Source organism: Eubalaena glacialis, chromosome 4 (assembly GCF_028564815.1).
Source record: "Eubalaena glacialis isolate mEubGla1 chromosome 4, mEubGla1.1.hap2.+ XY, whole genome shotgun sequence".
Lineage (NCBI taxonomy): Eukaryota > Metazoa > Chordata > Mammalia > Artiodactyla > Balaenidae > Eubalaena > Eubalaena glacialis.
The window spans coordinates 49,301,794-49,320,105 of NC_083719.1; the positions used below are offsets into that span (position 1 = coordinate 49,301,794).

At 38.5% G+C, this 18,312-nt stretch overlaps 1 protein-coding gene across 1 annotated transcript; it reads right to left on the reverse strand.

Annotated features, from left to right (window-relative positions):
- Positions 1–262: 262 nt before the first annotated feature.
- DIMT1 (DIM1 rRNA methyltransferase and ribosome maturation factor) lies at positions 263–11,390 on the reverse strand. Its single transcript, XM_061187832.1, has 12 exons — positions 11,162–11,390; positions 10,730–10,803; positions 9,509–9,595; positions 7,699–7,760; positions 7,521–7,614; positions 7,380–7,429; positions 5,549–5,672; positions 5,320–5,412; positions 4,417–4,481; positions 3,719–3,782; positions 2,391–2,497; positions 263–856 (listed from the first exon to the last, which is right to left on the reverse strand). Exons 1-12 carry the CDS (start codon positions 11,238–11,240, stop codon positions 814–816), a joined length of 942 nt encoding a protein of 313 aa, XP_061043815.1. The 5' UTR covers positions 11,241–11,390; the 3' UTR covers positions 263–813.
- Between the last annotated feature and the right edge of the window lie 6,922 nt (positions 11,391–18,312).

Below are 18,312 nucleotides of genomic sequence, written 5' to 3' on the forward strand. Positions count from 1 at the left end.
AAATAATTTGGATTTTAACTTTAAAGCCAGTGTTGATTTATAAAATCCTTTGAAATTTTAAATCTATGACTATCTCCCAAGAAAAAACATACAATCTTATAGTTCATTTCATTCTAGTTGAGCATCCTCATTTACAAGTAAGGAATGCCCAGAAGTAATATGCCTGGCACCATGTGGTGGCAGCAGCAGACTCAGGCTTACCTAGAACCTTAGCCTATTATGCTGCAGGATTGCTAAAGGGGTAGGCAGTGGTAGAAATTATATACGATAAACAGAGAAAGAATGAGAGAAGCAAAATAACATTTTAGGAAACAAGGAAACAATTGCTTTACTGTACACATGAATAACAAGAAGAAATGGTATGGGGAATATGTGACTAAATTAAGCATATTTTAACTTTCTTATGACTTGAAGAACAAAGGCCTAAAGAGCTAAAATCCTAAAAAAAGGTTCTCACAGTAATATATAACATAGGAAATATTAGTGTAATATCTTTATATAATACACTGTTAGAAATAACTTTTAAGTGTAAAGTTGTGCGTGTCTGCGGCTCTTAAACTTGAAGAGTATCATGTATAAATTGGACCCTGCCCTATGTTACATATTAAAATCAAACCAAAACCAAAAAAAAAAAAAAACCTGTATAGTTAGAATTGACTTCCTTCCTTAAAAATTCAGAGTAATAAACGGTGACAACAGTAGTAAATCAAAAATAGTCAAGCACATAGTGTCCAAGCATAGTTCATCTTCTCAAATTATTAAGAATATATAATTCCACTTTGTTGAGTTTGGAAACTTCTCTTCTGCAGATATCTAAGAAAAATGGATACCTTCTGCATTGAATCCATGTAGCAATCTGAAAAAAGAAACCAAAATGGGATGGTATTGAAATGCTAGTTTGTAGCAAGTAACAGTGCATACATAGTCCCTATACCATGAATTCTAAAACACAAATACATCAGCAAACCTGTGAAGCCCACCCACTCCTAACACTAGTCATTAAAGAAACTTTATTCTTCAACTAAATTTATGAGATGTATATTGGTTAAAACCACATCATTTTGGTGCCTCTTCTGTCATAGCCTGTATGTCTTAAGGCATGATGAATTTAACTAAAATGATCTTAGACCTACACTATCCCTGGCCTAAGAGGACACTGGCCCTTTGTTCCATTTCAACCTGGTAAGTGAATGTGAAGCTGTCTGGAATTAGAGGCAGGAGAGAGATGAATGGCTAATCTCATGTGTCCATTCTTCCTCTCTGAGCTCACTGTTACTGAGGTTCAAATTAAATACTCACTGCTTCTCTCTGGATACCTGTGTACTTATTAGATCCTAGTTAGCAAACTGCATGTTTAGTAACCTTGAAGAAGATTAATAAGAATGAAGGAAAATAAGATGAAATATTTCTACTTAGACCTGCCTGAGATTATTTTCAGAATGGCCCATAAGAACCATCGAGATGGGTTAAGATATCTGAAAAAGCAAGATGGGTACTTATGAATAATGTTCAACTCCTAGGATTAACATCTAATAAAGACTCAGTAGTACTGCTAGCCTGCCAATAAAATATAAGCGCCATTTGTCTCAGTTACATACAACTGTGTTTCTAGCATAGAAAAGTCAAACCAATGACTTTTATAACAATCTACCCTCTTTTTTATCAGCCTCTAGACCATGGAAGCTTTAAAAATGAATTGGATAAACAGGAAAAAAATTATGGTTTATTAGTTAGGAAATCAGAGTGTTAGTGATTAAAAACAATGAATACAGGTTAATAATTACCTGGGTAATTTGACGTCTTACTCTGCTTTCCTAAGACTTAACTTGCTTAATCCAAGGAGAACAAATTTCGGTCTATATTGCCCAGTTAATTATGACACCCTTCTTTTGCTTCAGGTGTGTGGAACTTGCCTCAGTCCACAAAATAAGTTACTGAACCAGTTAGAAATGATAACCAGATATGATTGTAACTAATATTATTTCATACGTAAAAGCTATTCTCAATAAAGAAAAAAGACCCAACTGTATATATTATGATTCTTTTACCTTACAGGCTACTTTGAAGAGACAAACTGTTAAGACTAACTATGAATGGGAGTTGGGGGAGGGGGCTGGAGGGGAGGAGCATGCACACCACCACACACATGGCCACAGAGGTTACTCCAGGCTCGGACTGTTCTTCACCACTGTTCTTACAGAAAGTGTTCATTCTGCTGCAGCTAACTAGCCTCCGTCTTCTACACCAAATACTATTCCATACCATGGAAGTGCTATGCAATAACTCCCAGGTAGCAGCACCTTATACCACTTAAAAGCCTTTAAATTTCTACATCTGAAGGTGTCACAGTAAAGATATGTAAAAATGTAGGAAAAGGAAAATGTAGTTACCTAATGAAATCATCTATGTCCATGGAACGGGCCCGCTTGTCACTAAAACCTGTGCTGGTTAGGATTTGCTGTATTTTATCTGCTATGCTGAAATCTTCTGGTATTACCTATCAATATAAGATTCAGAATAAATGAAAAACATATCTTTAATGAAGTCACCTTGACTCTTTTTTTTTTTTTTAGTTCAGTAAGTCATAAGTAGTCACCTTATCTGTTCATGATAGTTTTGGAAAGCCTGTTTGTGCAGATTAAGACTTGGATCTCTCATTAGTTAAGTGGTTGATTTTTTAGCATATACCAAATACACAGAAGACCTTGAATGAATTAAATCATGTATATTGCCCTTTTTCTTCTTAGAAATTCTGAAATAGTTGTTTCAGGCGTCACAAAGTACTTCATAACACATAAAATAACTAAAGCTACAAAATAAATTTTACAGCAACTGCTACTTCTTTAAAAGTAACATATTCTTGGCACAAATTTCATTTTACCAGCTAGTTAAGTTTTTCTCATAGATGGCCTCTCCAACCCTTGAGAATATGTCATACTTTACATCTTTCATCTAAAAACTTCTCTTAATCCAGCGTAACATTTCCTATGTAGGTAGATGTTCAATGACTTTATTCATAAAATGGAGGTAGCAATGTGGTACATTAAACCATGTAAGATCTGAATTAAAAAATACAAAGGAAATTTGCTTTTATCTGTCCGCTCTGTTTAATTAGCTTGAAAGAACTAAAAAGTTATCAAACATCACAGTCATTATATATGGATATGTCTATGTGTGCTCACACAACTAGTTAATGTTGCACAGATAATAAAGAGACATGAGGTTCACAACCAGAAATCTGCTATTTATCTCATACTTTGTTCTAATTATTTCAATTTCTGGGTATTAAAAAAAAGTGATTGAGAAAATAGTAACTTTAAATTTGTAATTGCTACGTAAGCAACAAGCAAGAAGGGACGGCCACAATTCAAAGGCTAGCAAATGGTACACAATTATTTTAAGCTGAGTAAGTTACACAAGCTTAAAACTTTGAGAAAATTATGATTCAACTGAATCTTTTTATGGCAAAAAAAAAAAAACTCAGTAAAAGAGGATGGAGTATTCAAGGGTGTTCAGATATGTTCTGCAAAATACATAGCAGCACTGACCTGTTAGAATTCAAGTTCTAGTGCTAGTTAGACATGACATACTGTCTTTTAAGGATCCTATGGAATGTTCAAAATTAAGAATCTTGTAATGATATATGAAACAATAGGAAATAGAGGGACATTTTAAAACACAACAAATTATTGAAACAACAGAAACATTTTCTGCTTACAATATTATGGACCGAACAGTGAATTCTGTAGTTTTTTTCCAGTAGCTGTTGCACTGCACTTGACCTGTATTACATAAAGACATGATATCACTATTATTCCCAAATCAGATTATAAATAATTTCCTTTAAGTTTATTATGATTAAATCTATGTTCCATATGGCAAAATTAAGGAACTAAAAAAGCTGTTGAATATTTAAACTTCTGAAATAATCGCAACTACTAATATTTAAAAAGTAAGTCCTGATAAACATCTCTCACATTCTTAAAGAAGTTCTAGACTCCACAAAACATCATCTACAAACATTTTTTTTCATTGTGGCTTTTACCTTTCTTTTGACCTTGGGCCCCAAATTGCTGTTATATTTTTCTAAGTTAAAATGCCATGAATCTCAAAAATGTAGAAGGGGTCCATCATCACCTCATCTTTCCAAGGAAAAACTAGGCAGATGTGTGGTCAGTTTTTGGTTTTTTCCCATTTTGCAAAAAAACCCTGATCTAATTCCCAAGTCCAGGAACTTTTCTTCATTAACTTCTCCTGCCTCCCAAAGTACAAAATTAAAAAGATAAAAATGTGTCTGGACATGGATCATGTTTATGCTTTAGGGTATCTGTTCAGGAAAAAGGACCAAATTCTAGCACTTAGCACAGTATCTGAAGCACTGATCCCTCATATATCATAAATTAGTAAAATACTTACTTAAATGCAGCAGACAGTGTCTTGTTTTTCCTAACAAAGGTGATCCTTACTAGGCCATCCCATTCCTGAAACAGTAGATGGATATTTTCTTACAGAATATTAAACCCTGCCTATACCTACTACGTATTATTTTGTGTTAATATATAAAAATGAAAGGAGTGATGGAGTGAAGAAAATGTTCTATATCTTGATCTGGCTGGCACACATATGCAAAAGTAAGATGCATACTTGATTTTCACACTTCTGTACACCCCACTGAATATTTTACCCTCAATTTTAAAAATAGAAAAAAAATACATATTCCACATCTGAACAAAGAACATGGCATTTATTTAAATCTAAGTATCATTTTCAAAAAACTCAAAACAGACATGATTTAGAATATAGCCTGTGCAATATACCTAAGTAAACCTTGCAGGAATAACTGACAACCACTCCACTGCCACCAGTTACTGACCACATAAGCAATCACGTTTTTATCCCATGTGATTGCAGTAAGGTTTTACATCAAATCATCTGGCTTTCTTCTCTTTTTAAATGGCAGAAATTAGAATTTTGATTAAAAAGTGTTACTCATACTATTTAACACAACTATTTTCATTTTATCTTGTTTCCCATGTCTTATTCAAATAGATACACGTTTTCCATAGCTATAATCTTCAGCAAATTGCAATGGCATTCTAATCTTTTTACCTTTTGCAAACATTTTCCTTGCTCTTGAGGGCCTCAACAACTATCTTCTGTCAAATAATTCCATCTACTCCATCACAGGGATGTATAATTAACATTCTCCTGTTTAGACATTTAGGCTGACTCATTACCTTTCTGCTGCGTACAGACACACATCTTCCAGGTTGGACTTTTTTTTCCCTTTACTGAATGACCTAGTTATTTTAACCTCACCTGAAAATTGATAGGTGGTGGTGGATTCTTAGGTTCTATCCTTACGACACTGGATTCCACCTTGGGTGGTGGTCTGAAGTTATTCTTTCCAACCTATTAATCAGAAAATGTTTAAGGAGTCCTCTCAAAAACAACTTTAAATAGTAATCAAATATGCTTTCCTCCCAGAAGGCACAGCTAGATGCTCAAGGATGAGATAAGCCACATTATTTCAACAGCAGTCACGTACTTTCATTAGATGGTCCACACGTGCTAATAGCTGTGTATTAATTGACAGTCTGCAGTATAACTTATCTCCAGGTTTTGCAACCAGTCGGAGAGCAAATTCTCTTTGAAACATAAGTACAGCACATCTGAAAAGACAGCAGAAAGGAATAAGGAACAAGGTCATTTTCAACTATAAATGTATTTTAACTGCAATGACTTTTCTTAAGTGGGAAATAGAGCAAAGCAATATCTGGGGTGAATAATTAGTCCAGCTGGCCAGAAGGGAGGAGAACACTTTCAGCCTGAGCTTTATTACCACAAAATGATCCAGCTGCCTTTGTTTTTCATTGTGTAATGGCCGTAGCTCCAACCCCTTACAAATGTAAGCCCTCAATGATCAGATGAGAAAGTATTTCAGATCAGCACTAGTCCATAAGCCCCTCTAGGAAAACAAAACCCAGGGACTTCCCTAGTGGTCCAGTGGTTAAGAATCTGCCTTCCAATACAGGGGACGCAGGTTCGATCCCTGGCTGGGGAACTAAGATCCCACTGTGGCACGGGGCAACTAAGCCTGCACGCTCTGGCACCCAGGTGCCACAACGAAAGATCCCATGTGCCTCAACTAGGACCCGACACAGCCAAATAAATAAATAAATATTTTAAAAAACAAAACAAAACCCAAACAAACAAAACTGGTTCAGTAGCCGAACTGTATTCATGGGGTGGTAAACATCCCTCTGGAAGAGCTGAGGCAGGTGGTGACAACAGTGTCCTCCTGATTTAACAGGTTAAGGAAAGTGGACTTTTTATTCAGCAAGCAAGGGGGAGGCTCCTGAACAGGAGAAGAGCATCTTCAAAGCTGGGATTTGACTTTCAAACTTTTTTGACAATAAGTCACACTAAGAAATACATTTGACGTTGCAACACCTGCCACAAATATCTCTATGTATATATGTTTAGGGAACTCAAACAAAAAGTTTCATGAAACTATAATCACCTCGATGACATGCGCTGAATGCCCTCTGATATATTCTATTCCATGTCATTTTTTTCTAAATGACAGTCATGGGGCTTCCCCGGTGGCGCAGTGGTTAAGAGTCCGCGTGCCAATGCAGGGGACATGGGTTTGAGCCCTGGTCCGGGAAGATCCCACATGCCATGGAGCAATTGGGTCCGTGTGCCACAGCTGCTGAGCCTGTGCTCTAGAGCCTGAGAGCCACAACTACTGAGCCCATGTGCCACAACTGCTGAAGACCATGCGCCTAGAGCCTGTGCTCCTCAACAAGAGAAACCACCACAATGAGAGGTGCGCGCACCACAACGAAGAGTGGACCCCGCTCGCCACAATCAGAGAAAGTCCACGTGCAGCAACGAAGACCCAATGCAGCCAAAAATAAAATAAATAAAATAAATAAATTTTTAAAAAATGACAGTCATGGCTCACTATATTTATTTTATAACTACTAAGGAGTTTTTGACCTGCGATTTGAAAACTACTGGTACAGATTGTACTAGAAACCAGTTAGAAGGCCACTGTAAGAATCTAGACATAAGGTAATAAAAAGTTTGACCTGGGCTAATGGCAAGAGCATGAGAAAATAGGGAAAGGCCACCTGGTCTCAGGAGCAGGACTTAGACCACACCTCCCCCAAATAACTCTGGCAATTGAAAAAGAAAGAGAGAGAGAGAGGAAGAGAGAGAGAAAGCGGCACACAAATTGGTATTTTCTACAAAACAAATGCTCCAGTAGTTTTTCAACTGAATTAACCTTAATCTTTGGCTGTCTGTGTTCATGGCCTAAACTGTCAGTTTTCCTAAGATTTGGCAGTAACTTTGTTCTTCTTGTCACAAACCTGAAAAAAGGTCGGTGCAGCAACAGCTTGAAGACAAAAGGAGAAGAGATCTGTAAGAGAATTAACTAGTTAGTTCTGGGAAAGACACACCAGAAAACAATTTAGTATATATATAATGTTCCCTACATTTTGAAAACATACCTGATAAGGCAAATTTGCCACACAAGCATCAAAAAATGGCAAATCTGTTTTCAACACATCACCCACCATTACTTGAAGTTTGCTGGCCAGAGGCCTGATAATAAGAAAAGAAAAGCAATTAAAAAGAATATTGTTTCATGAGACTGAAATGCACTTTAATTCTATTATGTATACTCACGTGCCCTGAACTCTTTTGTGAAGTTCAGCTACTAGCCTTAGGTCAAGTTCACAGGCGATTACCTAAATTCAAAAAAAAAAATTTTTTTTAGGTTAATTATGGAGTATAAATCTTTTCCTGTTATCTCAATGGAAACTCTTACATGATTTAAATGAATTAAACTCCTTTTCCCAATTCTACCATCAGTTTTCCTTCAATTGTACTCTACCAGCATATTTTAAAGAACTTATTTAAGAGAATTTAATGAAGAGAGTATTTACAAAATGTGGGAATGGGGTTAAGGGAACAACAACAAAAACACCACCCAGAAAAGTAGACAACCAGACTATGTGAGCGTTCTACCCAAATAATTGACAGAATTATTGTGCTCATATGGCTCCACGCGTTGTAACGCAACTGATGACGAAAAAAATACACAGTATGTCTTTGTAGTAAATGTTCTTAGAAGCACACAAAGCAACTGCTCCTGGAATGAATATATCACTTCTCTCACCTACTAAGATCCAGAACATACAGCACAGATAACTTCTCAAGTAAATGAAAAGGGATACCAGATAGGCTAAAATTTTAATTTTATTTCAATATAAGCTGAGGTTTTACTGACTTCCAGGAAGACCACATCTACAGAGTAGATATATGTGCCGTTTAGTCTGTTTAGCTCCCAGGTCCATTCTCCAGCTTTCTCTGTGCCTGTAGGGTGATACAGTTCAGCTCCATTGCCCTTTGACTTCTGGTTGGGATTGACTACTGAAAGGCAATGGCCTGATGAAAGGCATTACCGGTGCAAAGGGCAATGTTGAGTATTTCCCAATGTCTGCCCGTGCCTTGCACAAGTTTTGGCAGCGGCTGTGTTCTGCTTTGAGCGGCCCCTGTTCGATGGCTCCTGCTCTTACTGGGCTCCGGTAACACACTTCCCTCCTCTTGCCCCTCGAGGTCTTTGGATAGTAACTACTTCCTGCTGTTGCTAGTCCCTAGGTTTTTCACTAATGTTTACTGGTTCCCTTAACATTCCCACATTTTGTCAATGGTCTCTTCATTGAGCTCTCTTCAGATAGGTTCTTTAAAATGTGTTGCCTACTTCCACCAGAAGACACAACAGTGGTCCAATGTAACTGGAACTAGGTAAGCCAAGAGATAAAGAAGGTACCAGCAGTGGCCAGGTGACACCCTAATCTCAGAGGCCTGTGCTAGATCGCCTCCAAAGTCCTAAGTTCCAATAACTCCAATTGCTGTGCTTTGTTCCCCTGAGCCTAGAGGTGGTAGCTGCTCTTTGTAATTACTACTATTGGGTTACCTCAGTGTTCCCATTTTTTCTTAGTCCTCTAATAACCATGTAACCAATTCCCTATATTAAATTCCCTGTATTGAAATATCCAATGTGGTTTGTTTTCCTGATTGATATACCCCATATTTTCTTTTTCTTTTAATCCATTTTTAAAAACTGAGATATAATTGACATACAACATTACATTAGTTTCAGGTGTACAACATAATGATTAGATATATGTAACATTCATGACCACATAATTACAATCTTATTTTCTTGTGATGAGAATTTTTACTCTCTTTAGCAACTTTCAAATATACTACACAGTACTGTTAACTATAGTCACCATGATGTCCACTACATCCCACGACTTACATATTTTATAACTGGAAGTTGGTACCTTTTGACCCCCTTCACCCAGTTCGCTCATATTTTCTAAGATAAAGTTTCTAGCAAAGGAGCAATTAATTAAATAGATCTGTAAGCCACCTGAGCTTGCTCACATAGTAATTTCTGATACCAAACACTAAATCCTCTTTTTACCTTTTTTGCCTTTTCTAGCAACTTTACAGTCATATTGCCAGTTCCAGGTCCAACTTCCAGCACCACATCAGTTGGTCTTAAGGCAGCCTACAAGCAAGCACAACCACTTTAGCTTTACAGGCACATCTGTAATAATTTACATCTGAATATCTTTACTCAAAAGTGCTCAGTTAGATCTTATCCTGACTCCTTTAGGAGATTCCTTCATGATCTATATGCTTAACAAAATTATGTCATTAACATTAGGTGCAAGTGGAAATCTAACACCTCTCCTAACTTGGGGCAATAGTTAGGAGTCAGAAAAGCAGGAATAGCAGTTCTTTCTGAGAGTGGCATTCTGCTTTCTACCTTTGAAATGATTCCAACAGCACCTTGTTACCAACTCTGTTATCACCAAGTTCAAACTGGAAAGGTCAAAATGATGACCTTGCCTGAGAACCATAACACGTTGTACCAGTATTTCTCAATTCTACATCCATGTATGGTTTCAGGGATGCAGGAGTATCCAGAAATTGTACACAAAACTTGGTGTCTGTATGCACACAGCTGCAGTTCATAGCTTTCATCAGATGCTCAAAGGAATCCATGAGCCAAAAAGGTTAAAAAGCTAGGCCAACTCTCATTTTGTAAACGACACTAAGTCGAGATTCTCTATGTAATGTTCTTTCTACAGCTCCAGGATGCTTCCTTTGCAACCATGAAAGTAATCTGCACCACCTGTGTTTCTTGTCCTAGCACCCAATCATCCAAAACAATAAGAGAACATCAATAACCCATACAGGAAGAATACTCCAAAGAGTTTATATGTGGCATTGGCTTATACCATATAGGTTTCTCTGGGGAACAAACTTTCAAAGGTGTCTGTTTAGACATACTTTTAGGGTCTGGAGTAAATAAAAACTAACAGTGATAGATGGTGCCTAGAAAAAGTGATTGGGAATAAAAGAATAATAATCTGGAATCGAACAAGTAGAAATGTCAAGCTAAGAAGTAAATAATCTACAGAAAGATAAAAGAATTTGGAGCCAGGAGAAGCCGAGACCCACGGAAGGAAGCAAATCATATTGAAGACAGCTTGTGAATCCTACACAGTTCCTCAATTCATTCAACAAGTATTTATACAGCATCTATTTTGTGCCAGGCATCCTTTCTGTGCTCAGATATTCCTAAGAATAAAATCAGTAACCCAATAACTCTCTCCCTCTCCTCTTCTACACCCACCTTATCGATAATGCTGTTAACAATGAGAGGATTTTTCAAAACGTGCTGCCCAATCCCCGTGTTGAACGTGAGTCCTGGAAGAAAACATGAAATAGCCTTAATTTCCCAACTAAAATCAAATATTGGACCATCCCAGAGAAGAAAGTAGGATAGTTGGGGGAAAGTATGTGCGCCAACAAGAGCCACCAAACGTCACGCTTGGAGCTGGGATGACAGACTGTTTCAGTTCACCCCTTCTGCTGGAAAGGAAGCCAGAGGCTGCGCGCCGGGCCTGCGGCCGGCGCTCCGGGAAACCCGGGACTTGCGCGGCTCCCAGAGCGCGGGCCACGCCTGGTCTCACTGTCCCGGCCCAGAACTCCGTCCGCGCCCCGGGTTCGGTCCTGCCGGAAGACCCAACCCGACGGACCCCAGCTCCCTCCCGGCTGTCCCCACCTCCTCCGCTCTTCAGCTCCCGGCGTTGTTGTTGCCGTTCGCGGCACCGGCCGCTCGCCCCTGACTTGATCTTCGGCATCTCTGCAGGCAGCGGGCACACAGGCCGGAGAAGTTAGAGAGGACCGGAGCCTGCAACCGCGAGTCACCGCACCACGTGGGAATCGCCGGCCCGCACCAATAGCACAGGTTCTGGCCACTTCGGGGAGGACCCGCCCACTGGTTTGCTCCGTGGTGCGCCCCCAGAAAGAGGGCCGACCTTGGGTCCCTGTGGCCGCCGGGAATTGAAGTCATAAGCTGGGAGAAAGCCTGGCCTCGGAAGCCTACAGATCCCAGAAGACACCGCGCTACCGATTCTGGCAGTTTGGATTGGCTAATTTGGAATCGGGGGCGACGCCTCGCCCCTACCCACACCGAATGAGTTAAATAGGTTTTGGTGTGGTACCTCAAGGTTGTGGAGGAAGTTTAAGTTATATAACGCAGTTAGGCCTGTGGGTGCTTCATCAGGCCAGGTTCTGGAATCGCTGAAATCCAAAGGTTTCTTTTTGTCACGTGCCTCGCTCCTGTTTCCCAGCTGATCGTGGGGTGAGAATCCCAGGAACTTGGGAAGAGGAGCTTGCTCCTCTAGGGGAGTGAGTTCTCCGGTGCTTGAGTTGTGGAAAGTAACTCTGAGAATGTAATTGTCTAGTTCCACTAGAGCTACTAGTTGCTTCGCTTCCTTCTGTGCCACGTCATTAATTTCCTAAACTTTTCCATATTGAGCTCTAGCTGTGTATTAAACACTATTGGGTGCTAGAGATTCAGAGTTAAATGGGAAACTGCTCTTCTCAAAGTTTATTCTACTGAGAGAGTTAGACAAAAAGTCCGAAACTCTGTAAATGTGGTAGTTGTTATGCATTAGGTATTGTGATAGGACAATGTATCCGACTGTAAGTTCCATGAATACAATGTCCATGTCTATTTTGCCTGCCAGTGTAATGGTTCTCAGTTTTTAATGTTTCTGTGTGTAACTTATTTCCTTGAAGAAACAATCTTTTTCTGTTTTTATCAAAGCTGACTTTCTTTCCTGCACAATTGATTGTGAGCATTCCCAAGCCTTGCTCTTTCTTTGCTGTAATTCTAATTTAGAAAAAAAATTTGTATACCCTAGTAGCATCTTCAACTACCTCTGTAATTCCATTGATCATTAATTTATTCCACAATTCTGGAGAACCTACAGTGTGCCAGGCACTTTGTCAAATGTTAGGAATTTAAAAATGAACATGACCTGATTCCTGCTTTTAGAGAAATTTCTATCAAGAGAGGAAGACATAGCACCATTTGCTGATATCTTATTTCACCATTTCGAACAGTTCTCTAAAATAGGGGCTTATCATTGTGTTCATTTTACAGATGAGGAAACTGAAGGACAAAAAAAAATGTTAAATATCTTGCTCAAGATCACACAGTAAATGACAGCTGCATCTTGAACCTGTATTCAAGATGGTCTGTATTCCAAAGACAGTGTGCTTTAAAAGAGGCATGACCTTAGCACTATGGCTAATACTTGAGGAAACTGGGGAACATTTTCAAAATATAATATTTGAGCTGAATCATTAAAAGAGAACCAAAAATTAGCCAGGGAAAGTTTGAGAATTCAAAGGGAACGGTACTAACAAGGTCAAGATATAGGGTATTTATGGAAGAAAAAGAAACTTGGTGTAGCTGAGAAGTAAACAGGTAATGTAAATAGAAACTTATGGTGAAGGGCCTCAAATGTTATCCCAAGGAGCAATGGTGGTCACTGAGGAATCAAAATAACCATTTGCCCTCTCTGCTCCTCTCCAGCTGTGAGAACTGCCGGAGCTCACACAACAGTACCTATAGGAGACATTCACGGGCTCCACATTTAGCTGTATTCTGAACCGTGCCTAGCCAGCTCTTCTTGAACTCCCTCTAATCTTCCTCTCCCATTCTCCGTAAAGGATCTTCAAATCTTAATTCTTCTCAGGCCTCCTGCCCTACCACCTCCCCAGCTCCTTCTCAGCAGAAAACCTTGCTTTTTCTTTTTTTTTTTTTAATATTTGTTATTTATTACAGTGAAATTGCCTAGTTTCCTTAGTCCTGTCACCTTTCTCCCTTTCTTTCTTTCCTCCTTCCTTCCTTCCTTCCTTTCTTTCTGCTGTGTTGGGTCTTCGTTGCAGTGCACAGGCTTCTCATTGCGGTGGCTTCTCTTATTGCAGAGCATGGGCTCTAGGCGCGTGGGCTTCAGTAGTTGTGGCGCGTGGGCTCAGTAGTTGCGGCACATGGGCTTTGTTACTACACGGCATGTGGGATCTTTCCGGACTAAGGATCAAACCCTTGTCCCCTGCATTGGCAGGCGGAGTCTTAACCACTGCGCCACCAGGGAAGTCCCAACCTTGCTTTTTCTTGACAGAAGGAATGCAAGATCACCTCCAGGACACTCTCATCTGCCTGGGTCACTGTTCTACACACGGGGGTTGTACAGTGGGTGGTGAGCAAAACAAAGTGGAGCTTACATTCTAGTGAGGAAAAACAGACATGTCAGGTGATGATAAGTATGAAGAAAAAAGTAAAGTAGAGGAGAAAGAGATCAACAGGGTGGGTGGGAGAGACTATTTTATGTAGCATGATAGACAATAAGGATGGAAACCAAATGATAACTTTCTTTAGGAGTGAAATAGCAAGACCCTCCTGGAAGTTGTCACAAAATAAGCCACATAAAACTAAATGACTGAGGTGAGTGTGCACATTTAGCTTACCTACAGACTGAATTGGTGTTTGTTTAGGTATGAACCTTGAGTCACCTATATCCGAAACACTAGGGCACATGTTACATAGTGGACTGTGTTCCCCAAAAATTCATATGTTGAAGCCCTAACCTCTGGTACTCAGAATGTGACTGTATTTGGACATAGGGCCTTAAAAGAGGTGACTAAGTTAAAATGAGGCCTTTAGATTGTGACCTAATCAAATCTGACTGGTATCCTTATGAAAGGAGGAAATTTGGACACACATAGACACACCAGGGATGTGTATACACAGAGGAAAGACCATATGAGGACACAGCCAGAAGGCAGCCATCTGCAAGCTAAGAAGAGAGGCCTCAGGAAAAACAAACCCTGCTGACACCTTGATCTTGAGTTTCTAGCCTCCAGAACAGTGAGAAAATAAATTTCTGTTATTTAGGCCATCCAGTCTGGGGTATTTTATTATGGCAGCCCTCACAAACGAATACCACATGTAATGAAAATTCACATTCCCAAGGCCCACCCTAAACATTCTGGATCAGAATAGGATTTGGCCCTGGCAAATGCATTTTTAACAGACCCTCTAGGAGATTCTGATGCACACTGCAGGTAGGGATTCACTACTTTGTGCACTAAAATAACATATTTGGTTGAGGAATTTCTACAGAACTGAAAAAGGATGGGAAGGGCACCCTCATCAGTACAGGAAAATTGTTCTAATAATTGGATTGCTTATTATTCTGGCCAAATTCCATGCAATTGTTGGGATTTTTTTTTCTGTTAGTACCAAGGTAACATTCAGAAGTGAGACAGTATTGGGTGCAGCATGGATCCATGAGCCCTAGGGAATGTGTGATGCTGGGATATGAGCTGCATTAAAGAAATGTGTATGCAATTTATGCTCGAATGTATTTGAGTTATCTTTGCAGCTATGAATGGCTTTGTAATTATAAAAAATAATTTTATGCTTCTCTGCTTCATATTTATATCCTTTGTTAAGAAAAAATAATTATTTTTGGGCTTCCCTGGTGGCGCAGTGGTTAAGAATCTGCCTGCCAATGCAGGGGACACGGGTTCGAGCCCTGGTCCGGGAAGATCCCACATGCCGCGGAGCAACTAAGCCCGTGCGCCACAAGTACTGAGCCTGCGCTCTAGAGCCTGTGAGCCACAACTACTGAGCCTGTGTGCCACAACTACTGAAGCCCACGCGCCTAGAGCCCGTGCTCCGCAACAAGAGAAGCCACCACAATGAGAAGCCCTTGCACCGCAACGAAGAGTAGCCCCTGCTCACCACCACTAGAGAAAGCCTGCGTGCAGCAACGAAGACCCATCGCAGCCAAAAATAAATAAATAAATAAAATAAATAAAAATTTTAAAAAAATATATATTTTTTCAGTTTGGGTGTGCACAATTGATTACTGCCATTCTTATAGTGTTTTTTTTGTTAAAGTGTATCATAACTTGAAAAATAATTACAGTAACATTTGCTTTGGTAGAAGAGGATTATTTAAATTCACAGCATGCTTGAAATGATAACATTCTTAATGTGCCAGGGAATATAATAAAGAATAAAAATAAAACATTGTGAGCATTTTCTTGTATAAATTATAGTTCCTTGCAGCCTTTTAATGTATTTAGAAGTCATAAAAACATTAAGAATGTTTGAATTTCACACTTTTAACATGGATTTATTAACTGAAATACTATATTTCTATGAAAAAATAATTCACCTGGACAAGATAAAACAAAATCAAATTGAAATGTACTTAATATCAAGCTGTTTAATTTGATTAGAACAAAAAAAATATTGTGCCAATATCCAATACTAAAATGAAGTGCTGCCTTACAAAGTAGAACAATTTCAAAGAGTACCTAGAGACAATTTCTACTATGCTGTCTAAATCTTAACAGAAAAATGTGATGAAATTTGGCTGAAAGAAGTAATATACCTTGAATACTATGAGCAAGTCTTCTATAAAAAATGTTCTACTTTTTTTCAGATTATTAAAATGCTATTTTAAATTAATACAATTAATTAAGAAAGAAGACCTTGGTATCTGTTTAATACCAGCATGATGAGTCTAAGCATTGTTGGTGAATATCTAATAATTGTTAGTGAAAATCTAATATCGAATCATTGATACCTACCAAAAGCATCTGTCAGATAAATGTTTTCATATCATTACCATAAAATAATATATATTCAGTTGCAAAATGAAGCACTTTGAAGCTTTCCAAATACAACAGGAAAATTATTGTACTAAGAATTCTATTTGTGGATTATAATAGAGCCTATTTCATATTATATTTTTTATATTTGTATTTATATATTGCATTTTATGGGTTTCAAAGTACTTTCCACACAATTAGATTTTCAGTGAAACCCTGGGAAGTTGTTAGGGCAAGCATGCTTATGCTGTTTTACATATGAAGAAACTGAGTCTCACAGAAATTAAAGGTACTTGCTCAAGGTCTTTCAGGTAGTTGGCAGCAGAAGTAGGGGTGGAAGCCTGTGCTCTTGCCACAGCAGGACACCAGCCTGCCTTTTGTGGGCTCCTTTGGTCTCTACTTACATCTGAATGTTGCCATCATAGTCAATTCGCAGGTTACGCATCCGCGGATACAGAGGACCCAGTGTACTAGGCCATCTTATGCAAGGGACTTGGGGGTTCGTGGATTTTCGTATCCAGGAAGGGTCCTGAAATCATTCCCCGTGGATACCAAGGGATGACTGTACTCTCATCACTGGTGGAATGGCAGGAAAGCAAAAGATACTAGCTGAGTCATTCTAGATACAACTTAAATTAATTTCACTCTCTAATAACAAGCTAATGTAAGAGTCAAGTGAATTCTAAAGTATGGAGTTAAAAAATTAAATCTTTGGTTACCACGAATTTAAGAATAAATTGTGTACAAAGTAACAATTAATGACAGAGATGTAGTAAGTAAAACTGGTTTTATTTTCCCCTTTTATGCATTTCCTGGGCCCCAAAGATAGGACAACTACATTGTAAACGAAATAACAAAACCAAAAACTTAACTTGCAAAAATCCTGGAAAATACAGAAGGTAGAAAGAAGATGAAAAATTTACATCTAATCTCACTATTCTGGGATAACATCTGTGAAGGTTTTGACACACACTGTTTTCTCCTATTGTTTTAGCAATACATATTTTTACATAGTTGAGATCATATAATTTACTGTTTTTTTTCCATAAAATACAGTAACATAAAAAGCACTTTTCCCAGTTTTTATACAATCTTGATAGTCAGTATTGAAAGCTGCTGCAGAAGATTTCATCTTGTGACTGTGTAAGAGTTCACTAAATCATTCCTATACCACTGTTGTAAAAAATAGAGCCATACACATTTTACTGCATTTATGAAAAATATTTTCTATACTTTGGATTATTTCCCTAGTAGAGATTTACAAGAATGGAGTTATTTAGTCAAAATATATGAACATTTTAGTCTCTGAATATATACTAATAGATTATTTTCTAAAACAGTTGAATCAATTTTCATTCTTACCAGGAGAATATGAAAAAATGCTGTTTCACCTTAAGAGATACAAAGCTACATGGTATTCTTATATTTATTTTTCCAAAGTAGAAATATTTATTATATTTCTTTGATTATTAAAGTAATACTTAAACATTGCAAAAAATTTTAGATAGTACAAAAAGATTTTAGAAAGTGAAACCTATCACTCAGAGTTCACCTCCATTAAGGAACTGATATTTTCCAAGACTTTTTGGATATAAAAAATTCTTTTAACCTACTGTTCTTACCTAACTAAATATGATGGACATCTTTTAATGTTAATGAATATAAATCTATATCAGCATTTTTAACAGGTAGAGAGTATTTCATTGTATGAACATACCATAATTTATGTAATCAATCCTTAGTGAAAGACACTTATATTGTTTCAAATTTTAAAAAAGTTATACACAGGGACTTCCCTGGTGGCGGAGTGGTTAAGAATCTGCCTGCCAATGCAGGGGACACGGGTTCGAGCTCTGGTCCGGGAAGATCCCACATGCCACGGAGCAGCTAAGCCTGTGCGCCACAATGACTGAGCCTGCGCTCTAGAGCCCATGAGCCACAACTACTGAAGCCCGCGCTCCTAGAGCCCGTGCTCCACAACAAGAGAAGCCACCGCAGTGAGAAGCCCGCACACCACAACGAAGAGTATCCCCCGCTCGCCGCAACTAGAGAAAGCCCGCGCGCAGCAACGAAGACCCAATGCAGCCAAAAATCAATAAATTAAAAAATATATAAACAAAACTGAAGCTGCTACAAAATTACATTACCAAGGGCAGATCAGTTAGTTTCTCAAAGACTTATTTTCCTAAGCTGGTAAGCTTCTAATGAGTTAATTTATAAGCAGCTAATGAACTA

Bases quoted from the DNA above. Each gene is read 5' to 3' on its own strand.
- DIMT1 (XM_061187832.1), bottom strand. From the start codon at position 11,240: ATGCCGAAGATCAAGTCAGGGGCGAGCGGCCGGTGCCGCGAACGGCAA. The intron at 10,804-11,161 runs GTGGGGACAGCC...GTTTTCTTCCAG, and splicing joins GGAGCTGAAGAGCGGAGGAG to GACTCACGTTCAACACGGGG. The intron at 3,783-4,416 runs GTAAGTATTTTA...TATGTAATACAG, and splicing joins ACACTGTCTGCTGCATTTAA to GTCAAGTGCAGTGCAACAGC.